This window comes from Dunckerocampus dactyliophorus, chromosome 18, assembly GCF_027744805.1.
Source record: "Dunckerocampus dactyliophorus isolate RoL2022-P2 chromosome 18, RoL_Ddac_1.1, whole genome shotgun sequence".
In the NCBI taxonomy this organism is placed as follows: domain Eukaryota; kingdom Metazoa; phylum Chordata; class Actinopteri; order Syngnathiformes; family Syngnathidae; genus Dunckerocampus; species Dunckerocampus dactyliophorus.
In genome coordinates this window covers 16,866,010-16,876,663 of record NC_072836.1, presented here as the reverse complement: position 1 = coordinate 16,876,663, position 10,654 = coordinate 16,866,010, and the positions used below count along the sequence as shown (strand labels likewise).

The 10,654-nt window shown below is 40.2% G+C and overlaps 1 protein-coding gene across 1 annotated transcript; it reads right to left on the bottom strand.

Moving 5' to 3' along the window:
- Positions 1–1,027: 1,027 nt before the first annotated feature.
- Positions 1,028–2,618, bottom strand: b9d1 (B9 protein domain 1). Its single transcript, XM_054760026.1, has 7 exons — positions 2,436–2,618; positions 2,207–2,275; positions 1,898–2,009; positions 1,700–1,796; positions 1,559–1,621; positions 1,392–1,459; positions 1,028–1,326 (listed from the first exon to the last, which is right to left on the bottom strand). Exons 1-7 carry the CDS (start codon positions 2,496–2,498, stop codon positions 1,175–1,177), a joined length of 624 nt encoding a protein of 207 aa, XP_054616001.1. The 5' UTR covers positions 2,499–2,618; the 3' UTR covers positions 1,028–1,174.
- Between the last annotated feature and the right edge of the window lie 8,036 nt (positions 2,619–10,654).

The window sequence follows — 10,654 nt, the reverse complement described above, 5'->3', positions numbered from 1 at the left end:
TTGTCTGAAACATCTGTTGCAACGATGAGCGATCATAAACGGTACAAACAGTATCTTACCCAAGGACAATCGACACGATCGGGAATGATGGAGGATCGAACTGGCTGCCTTCAGGTTGAGAGACGAGAGACGACCACTCTACCACCTGATCCATGCCGCCCCCGCTGTAAAGGTATTGTTTTACTTTTTCTTTTTAAAATACAATTTTCAGCTCTTGGCTACGTTGTAAATCACCCTGCGACTGCAATATACTGCAGGCTTTAAAATAAATGCTGACGTTAATTGCGAAGTTATTAATTTAACTTTATTTAATTAACAAATGTATTCGTTGTGCTATGATATACACTACTTTTTAAAATTTACCAGACACATTTGGTGAATTTGCACCAAGTATCGGATCGGTATCTCCGATACCAGCCTGAATTTTACTCAGTATCCAATTGGAATCGAGATCAGTGGTATCGCAAATTACTAATATGGCATATCACTAGACATTGGTTTACCTCTACTACTGTCAAAATAAGACACACTGCAATGCGAAGTACGTTGTAGAAAAGTTAGCATATTTATTTTAAACATTTTTGTCATTAAAATCCATGACCAGTTCAAGGAAGTCGCCGTACACGTCTCATAACCAGCGCTTTCATTGCGAATTGAAGCTATTTTCTGAGACCTTTAGTTGACAAACGCACAGCGTTTTATTGCGAAGGCCGGAAGCGAGCTGTTTTGTCTGTCTGTGCTCCCCACCTTCATGGCTGCTGTTTTTTTCGTCGTGTTGATCTGGCCCAACTTTAGCGGACGTCTTATGACCCTCGCTTACATATATTTACATTCCAATGGCGAAGCTTTGAAATAATTCCACACCGCGGGCATGCTAACTGAGCTAGCAAGTCAAGTGTGTGAAGGGAATGTCATCTTACGTGCGCCGATACCCGTAAGACCTGAGCTCTCCAACGCCAATATCAGCCGACATCAGAGACCCCTAACTAAAACACATCCGTGGACGGAAAAAAACATGCAAAGTAGGTCATATCAAGATCAAACTTTATGTAAAAATATAAAACTTAAAAAAAACATTTGTGGCATGAAATTTGAAATATAAGACATTGTGTGCTCTTCCATCATCAACCATGTTCTTTTCTGGCATTGCAGTGAACACTCATGGGAAATATGATCACAAGTTTGGCGGTCTCTCTGTCAACCAGCTGGATGTGGCGGTGTGAGATTCTGAGTTTGATGGTCCGGAGTCATAGCCAAGTTTCTTCATGTCTTTCATTGTGATGTTGAAGCACACCGTCACAAACCCTTGGGAACAAACCCGTGTCACTGTAACACACATGACGTAACAGGTCACATGATGTAAGCACAACTTGTCAACAATCCACACGTACCTTCTCTCCCTTCGCCTTGGGCTACTACTTTAGGGTCCGTGTACTCGGGTCGACGTCCCATTAGCCAGCTAGAGGGGAGACGGAGGCTTGTGAAGAGTTGGCCGAACTGATGATTCATGAGGTTAATATTACTTTTTCGATGAGCGTGTAACGGTAAATCGGCTCACCTAGTGAACTTCTGAAGTCTCCACGTGGGCTCAGGAACAAACATCGGAATGGTCCGTGCATGTCTGGATGCACATTGAGAAAGACGCGGTTAGATCACCCGACTAAAACTGATATTTTAAGGATTGAATAGTAGTACTGACTGTCCGGGTGTGATTGGGATGTGCGTTGCTCCATAGCCTCTGACCACATCGTTGCCAAACACGTCTGGTCCGTACACACTCAGCACAAGCTGAGGCCCTGGATTTGAAACAGCACATATACATTACAATAGATATATTTCTTTATATTCATTCATGAAGTGGAGAATATAACATTTCTACTGTGTGTGTGATACTCACATCCTGAGGGGTTTGTACTCTTAAACGTGATATCCAGTGGGAAGTTCCATATCAATTTATGTGACGCCTGACGGCCTTTACATGTTATTTGAGTGATGCCCTCCTCCAAACCCTACAAAGCGGCAGAGATAGAAACAGAACACAATATATTACACCGCCAGTATCAGTCAAAAAATATACTATACTTTAGTAGCCTAATCATACAACGATATGTATTTTTTTGACATTATATTGTATCCAACTTTATTGGTGTTCACTCGCTTAACAAAAGGTATAAATGAGGGAAAACCTTGATGTCATAGTACTCACTGTGGTAGGAATCCAGTCTTGGCCGTAAACATAGCAGTATTTGCAGTATAAGTTGTCATAACACGGAAACTAAAATACATAAACAAACAAGCAATATGAATTTAAGGAACTCAAGTGGAAGATCCTTTATCTCAAACTTGAACACGAGCGAGACAAACGCGGACTACAAGCGTTGCTATGCTAGCTAGTTAGCCGCTAAGCTACACACGAACCAAAAAAAAAAACTCACATTGGCTCCCTCAATCTGTCCGTTCACCGACAGAAGAAACACCGACGGATTACTGGTCGCCATTCCAGTTTCAGCTATTTCAATTTAAATGTCAAAAGAGGTCTGAAGCGGCTACCGTTTTAAAAGACACATTTAGCTTGCTTGTTGCGCCAGCTAAACGCCTGACTGCTGTTGCTACGGAGACGCTTCTTACGGGTCCGTAAGAGGGACAAACAGAACAGGTGGCTCCTAATGACCACAAGATGGCGGCAGGGTACCGAATTGAAGAAAGAACATTGACAAACAGGAGAAGAGGACTTCAGATGAACAGAGCATGTTGGCGAGTACTTGACTATAAATGAATAAAGCACAGGTTTTAAACCTTCATTCTTGATTAAACAACAATAGAAAGAAATGTACAAAATCTTTTGAGTGCGTTGTGTGCTTACTGCAATTAAATACACTTAGTAATGCACCACAATGTGAATTAGCATGAGCACCATCGACATTTGTGCAGGGAAACATACCTTCCTTATATTATCTATAACTGAAAGAAGAATATATATATATATATATATATATATATATATATATATATATATATTTAAGTAAAACATTAATTTTTGAGTAAAACATTCTGTGCATTAAACACTTCAAAGCGACCATTGTACCGTAGTTGCAGACATTCTCAATAGTCGTCTCAAAAGCCTGCTTTTCCACTGTACTACAATAGATGATATGACGATGGTCATCATTTGATCATTTCTACTACTTCTCCATGTCACTATCAGCTTCCTTTTTTAGATAATAAGGTGTAATTTTGAGTTCTTCTGCAGAGAATCAACTGTTTCTATCCCTTTGTCTCCCTACAGCTAACTGTCAGACAGCAGCGTGCACCCCTCTGTGTGTGAGTCTCTGACCTTTTACTGCTGCCCAAACACCTTACCACGACTGCCTATAAGAAGTGGACTTCAGCCATGTCGACACGCAAATGCCTATTAAAAAAAAAAAAAAAGAATATTGGTCCAAAACAAATCGCTGTTCACATGAAATTTGCAGGCAATCAAGAGCCTCCCAAAGCAACATGTGGCCGCATGAAAGGTCATCTTGGCATCTCAGCTCGGAGAAAGTTTCCATAGTAGACTAGAATGCCTTTGATCAGAGGCCACTATGAGGAAATGCGGTATTGACTACAATAAAAACTGGTAACTGTCCATAAATCACACATATTCTTTATTTCTAACAAGTAACTTCCGCACCATGATCTTTTGTTTGAATTTTTAGATCCGGTGTAGTGATACCTGTATTACTAGATACAGTTCATGCATGCAGAACAGCAGCTGATGAGATCCTTCAGCTGCGCCGGGGCACATTTGTGTTCACAGCGCGAAAAGAATGCGGTCCCTCGTGGTCGAATTGTAATGCCTCCTATTACCCGGTGTGAACAGCCCCTAGCTATAAGATGGCATGAGTAAACACATAGTTAGCTGACGGACAGAAGCCACCCCAAGGCCCTGAATGAAAATGCAAATAAACTAGTTTTTAGTATGGACCTTAGAATTTATTAGGGAATCATATAACATAGCGGACATAGCTGCTTTATTCTGTGCCAAAAAACACTTTATTTTACTATTATGTGCAACACTTCTTCAAATAACACCCGCTTTTTAAGTTGCATATTAATTATAGTGCATTGCTTGAGTACAAATTGTACAAAATTCTTCTGAGAACAGGCTGCTCCTTTGCATCATCTTCCTGCTAACCTCTCCCTGCTACGACGGAAAAAAAGAACTGAGATTTTCAGAATGAAGTCGGAAATTTCCGAGAAAAAAAAGTTGTGCATTTACGAGAATTAAGTCGGAAATTTACAAGAGAAAAGTTGTAAATTTACGAGAAGAAAGGTCGTGAACTTTCGAGAAAAAGAGTCGTAATATCACAAGAATAAAGTTGTAACTTTACGAGAAAAAAAAGTTGTACATTTACGAGCCTAAAATCGTCATTTTACGAGAATAATGTTGTAATATTACGTGTCGTACGCGCCAGAGGGAAAGTAGAGCGTAGCTGATCAGGAAGGAAGGAAACTTTCCTCTTGCTTCAGGCAAGCTTTTATTTAGAACGTGGCAGCCAAACAGAGCAGTTGAGCATAAACAGATTAGCATGGCTAGCTAGCCCTTCTCACTTCCGCCTTCCTTACCTTGCCCCCTCCAAACGCCAAAGGTCACACAAGTCCCACCTTTTCATAGCTGTCTCAGGCAAGGACTGTAACATAAAGTTACGAGTTTTTTTGTTTTTATGGGAATAAAGTCGTAAATTTACGACTTTATTCTCAAAATCTCAGATTACGTTAATACTCCGTCGTAACAGGCATTGTCTGAGACAGCTATGAAAAGGGGGAACTAATAAAGGGAATATTAAGACTTTTATTCTCGTAAATGTACGACTTTAAACTGTGCCAAAAAAACACTGTATTTTTTTTCTTGTAAATTTCCATCTTTATTCTCGCACATTTACGGCTTTTCCCCCCGTAAATTTACGACTTTATACTTTGCCAAAAACACAGTTGTTTTTTTCTTGTAAATTTACAATGTTATTCTCATAAATTCACGACTTTATTCTCGTAAATGTACGTCTTTTTCCCCTGTAAATGTACAACTTTATTCTCTTACATTTACGGCTTTTTTTCCCCCGTAAATTCACGACTTTATACTTGTAAATTTATGACTTCATTCTCGTAAATTTACGACTTTATTCTCTCACATTTACGTCTTTTTTCCCCGTAAATGTACGACTTTATACTGTGCCCAAAAACACAATCGTACGACTTTATTCTCCAAATCTCCGATTATTTTAATCCTCCGTCGTAACAGGCATTGCCTGAGACAGCTATGAAAAGGGGAAACTAATAAAGGGAATGTTATGACTTTTATTCTCGTAATTGTACGACTTTATACTGTGCCCCAAAAAACACAGTCGTTTTTTCTTGTAAATTTACAACTTTATTCTCGTGAATTTACGACTTTATTCTTGAAATCTACGATTTTTTTTTTTTTTTTCAATGTGGCCCTAATGCCCCGTCGTACCCTGCCCCCCCATTGGCACCTGTTTTGCTTACATTCTTCGTCTCCTTCCTTGTGCGTCCACATTCCTCTCGGATTTTCATTCCACCGTGTCACCGGCCCTCCTCCTCCTCCGCCTGCTATATGCGTCATTTTCTTTTTCTCCGTCTCCCCCACTTGCCAACATTCCAGCCTCTTGTTCTGTCTCCTGACAAGACACTTCCCTTCTTCTCTCTTCCTCATCTCGGCATATCATATTTCTTCATCCTGCCTTTTAAGATTCACATGCTTTGTGCCTGCAAGCGCTTCCTGGTCCCATCTCCATCTCCACCTGCTCTTGTTCTTGCTCCATCTTTCTTCATGCCAAACGCCCAATTGAGAAGCAGACAGTTTCTTCATTCGCAGATTGATTCAAATCTGAGTGCAGCAGTCCAATGGGGTCACAGGGTTCCTACCGAATCTGGACTGGGCATGGAATACAACGAACAAGAGAGAAATGCGGGCGATGTAGACATATTTGTAGTCTTTTAATAAGATGGAAGCTGCACCTGATGGATTTGCAATGCTATTTTGAAATGACTCTAAATATTGAACTGATTCCAGTGGTTTCCGTGCTTTCTAGCGATATACGGGTGTTTCCGGTAATCATAGGGACTCCTGGAAGATGAGGCTTTGATATGAAGCAGAGTGGGTGGGGGTCTGTGTGCAGAGCCGCTGGAGCCCTTGTGACAAAGAGGGTCAGAGAAGCAAGCTTTCTAAGTGCAGAAAAGTGACGTTTTATATTTGATGGGTGTTTTTGGGTGTTTTTGCTTGCTTGCTCATTGGAACTCCATTGGAGTTTTCTTCATATTAATACAGTTTGCTCATTAAGAAGATAACAACACTTTAAAAAAAACAAAAAAACAATGTTTTCAAATACTTCTTCCTTATGTTTAACGAACTCAAAACCATGTGTGGTGTTATTTGTGGACTTGCTGCTCTGTAGCTGGTGCTGCTGCTGTCAAAACCCCCCCCAAAACACGCTGGCTTTTCCTCTTTTGTGGGACGGCAGTGACAAGCGCCTTCCAGCTCATGCGCGCCCCCACCCCTTCAGGATGCAGCGCCTCTCGTATGACATTTCTGCGTATTTGATTGTCCGATTAGCAAGAATAATGATGTCACACTTACGTAAAAGACATTACACAGGCTGTGGAAAGTCATGGTGTGTAATTCATGTTTCTGCAACACTACCTTCTTGGCGACATGCTGACAAACAGAAACTGGCAGGCATGATTGATTGGTGATTAGACCACCCTTGTTTCTTCAGTCTCTTGTTCATTTTAATGCCTGATACAACTAAAGGTACCCTTGTTTGGACGAATATAACAATGACAACAAAAATAGCTCATAAGAGTTCAGTTTTTTGGCAGTGCAATGCTACAGTGTAGCTATCCATGTAAGAATGTAAGTGATTTGGGTTATTATCAAGAAAACCATGGACGTTGCTAGATATCAGCTCTTAAATGAAACTCTTATGAGCAATATTTCCATTCCATCCATCCATTTTCTATACCGCTTCATCCTCATTAGGGTCACGGGGGCATGCTGGAGACTATCCCAGCTGACTTTGGACGACAGGCGGGGTACACCCTGGACTGGTCATGAGCAATATTTGTTATCATCATTATTTTTGTACAAACAAATGTACCTTTAGTTGTACCAGGCATTAAAATAGATCAATAAACCAAAGAAACAAGGGTGGTCTAATCCTTTTTTCCACATGACTGTACATGTTACATTTATAACACGCTTCAATGGGCAAATATTAATATTTATTTCATGTTATCCTTATTTTATTTCTTTTTTATTGCCCGCAAGTCGAAAAGTTTGCCCACTCCTGATGTAAAGGGTTCAGCTGTGCCCTTCATAAGTCCCTGCAGGATTGAAAGTGACTGTACATGTTGCTTATGTATTCCTCATGGTAGGTTTTTTTTTTTGAATGTCACAGAGCACACATTGATTTCATGCCCCGAGGCCGCCTGAAGCTGCTTGGAGAAATGACCGCGCTCGGGTGCCCTTCACAGATATCTACCAGGTGAGTAGGGCTCCTATGCAATTTGGAGGACATCAAATACATGACAAAGATAAAGCGGTGTAATTGAACAAGTCGTTTTTGGATTTGGGTTTTTAAAAATAAAAAAGCATGCACCTTCTGGATCTTTATGGACTAGGAGTGCAGTGCGTGACTCATACAAGCATATTTTGTATGTCCACACTTGGAAGGTAAAAGGTTAACCTAGCAGAACATCAAGCAAGAAGGTGAGCAAACGTACAGCAAATATAGCCTGATGACTAACAGCTCATGGGAGAATGCAAACACTCTGCGGCGTGCTCTTTTCCCTCAAAAAGGCAATGAATCAAAGCACATGGGACCATTTGGAGACCACGGTGTGCAATCTTGCTATTCCCCAGGCTTCTCCTGGCTTGACACGCTTATAAAGCCAGGAGAACCCAAGAGGAACATCAGGTGGAGAGAGGAAAACATAAACAAAGAGCTAAAATACATATGTGTGTTGACTAGCCATCAAACATAAAGCAATGAAAATGGGCTTGAATTGAATGAAAACTTGAATTTAGACCAGGGGTGTCAGCGTGCCACATTGTGCAAAATGAAAGGATTTTCATTTTCCAACTTTCTTTTTGAGTATTTTTTGTAAATTTTCTTGTTGTAATATTCAGACTTTATTCGCATAATATTGCGACTTTATTCCCATTATATTAGAACTTTTTCCACAACCACATTTTTCAAAAATGATAACTTTGTTTTGTTTTGTTGTTTCTCATATATTACAACTTAAAAAAATAACAATTATTTTTTCTTTAATATTTCAACTCCAAGCCACTAAAATGACTTAATTAAAAAAAAATGTATTCTTGACTTCTTTGACTTTTTTTCTTGTAAGAATACACATTTTTTCTCTTAATATTTGGACTTTATTCTCTTAAAATTACAGCTATTTTTTCCATTTCTGCTGTTTTTTCCATTTCAACTTTCGTCTTGTAAATTTGACTTTATTTTGACTTTATTCTCATAATGATGTAACGTTTTCCACAAACGCAATTTTCCAAAAATTACAATTTGAATTGTTGTTTTGTTGTTTTTCCACAACGTTACGACTTTAAAAAAATCTTTTTTCTGTAATGCTTCAACTTTGCTACTAAAATGACACCACTTTTCCTCATAATACTACCACGCTTTCCTCGTAAAAACATCGACTTTTTTCTTGTTACTGCAGTTTTTTTTTAATTTTTTGTTATATTACAGATTTAGAATGTGTTGTGGGCCACAAATGGCCCCCGGCCCACATTTTGAACACCCCTGATTTAGCCTACCTAGATAATCAACACCCTACTTTGATATGATAGCACCTTGCACTTTAGCACTCACGTACTTTAACACCTAAACACTTGAGCACTCAAGTACTTTAACGCCTAAACACTTGAGCACTCACGTACTTTAACACCTAAACACTTGAGCACTCAAGTACTTTAACACCTAAACACGTTAGCACTCAAGTACTTTAACAACTAAACACTTGAGCACTCAAGTATTTAACACCTAAACACTTGAGCCCTCAAGTACTTTAACACCTAAACACTTGAGCACTCAAGTACTTTAACACCTAAACACTTGAGCACTCAAGTACTTTAACACCTAAACACTTGAGCACTCAAGTACTTTAACACCTAAACACTTTAGCACTCAAGTACTTTAACGCCTAAACACTTGAGCACTCAAGTACTTTAACACCTAAACACTTGAGCACTTTACGTCTCCCCAAATTCATGGTTTTGCACATGGTTTTATGTCAGTTGTTGTAGTCTTCTCTTCATTTCTACATGAAAACATCTCTAATAATCTACTGTACAGTACATTTCATTCTCCAGTGCTGTGTTGTTATGCTATACTGTTTTCATGCCATACAGATTATGTGACAAAAGGCTCCGTTCCTTCTTCAGTCGACTGAGCCTTCCCATTCTTCTTTCTGACCTCTCTCCTTCTCCTTTTTAAAATTGATTTTAGTTGACCTTTGTCATCTTGTTAAACGGCTTTTATGTACATGAACAGTATCATGAACAAGAGGAACACATTGTAGTTTACAAACGTGCTTTTCTATGAACAAATGTACTGCGCTTGTCAGTTGTTGTGGTGTAGAACTGCACGAGATCGCTGCTCGCTCACCTTATCTAATCCTAAGCTCGGCTCTGTTTTGTAGTTGCTTATTTGCGCTGCGTTCTTGCAGTTCTTACCCTGGAAATCTTTCATGTCCTCCGGGAGAGGCAGCACATCTCCGCATCATATTTGTAACCACATCTCCCTCCCCCTGCTCCCACACAGTGCGCCCCACTCTGCCTCAGTCTCCGAGTCCTGTCCAATCCCAAGGGCCCATCTGTCCACAGTGAGATGAGACGAGCGTTCGTGTTTTTTTGCCGGAAATGAGATCTTTGTGCGAAGTCCACCACCATGATTCTTCATTTTGAAGCCGTTGAGGCAAAAAGAGCTGCGCCACTTGGCTGCGACCAGCAGGGGTGCTGTCGATTCAGTCCCAACTCGTTCGCAGTCTGAAGAAGAACATCATGAAAAATCGAAGCCAAATCAACCTTGTGATTGACTCGCTGTTGCAACCCCTGACGGGAAATACCTCCATTTCTAGCCAGCATCAACTTTATTCCCTCTTGCTAGCGAGCCACCTTTTAGCACACATCACTTTAACCTCACTCGTCCTTCAGCTAACACGAGAAGGGGAGGGAACCGGGCTTGTGAAGGGAACGTTATAGGGAGAAAAAATGAGGATGCTATTGGTTTAAAAAAGCATCTGGTGTAAAGTGTCATTAAGGAGGAGGAATGTGGAGAGAGGAGATGGATGGAGAGCTGAGATTATTCATTTATTCATCACTAGAGTCTGTCTTTAAGGTCAGCCTGCACTACTGAGCTCCCTGGTGATGGAGTAATACGCTATTATGCTGTTGGTTTTGGTTGGGCAAATATACTGTTTCTTCCTTTTCGAGCCCGTCAGTCTGGATTCGTTTTTTTGTCCGTCACGTTAGAGTTACATGGAATTTATTTAACTGCCGTAAATTCCAGCATATTAGTCGCAGCCAATACACTTGGAGGAAAAAACAGATTTGTACATATATAAGCCG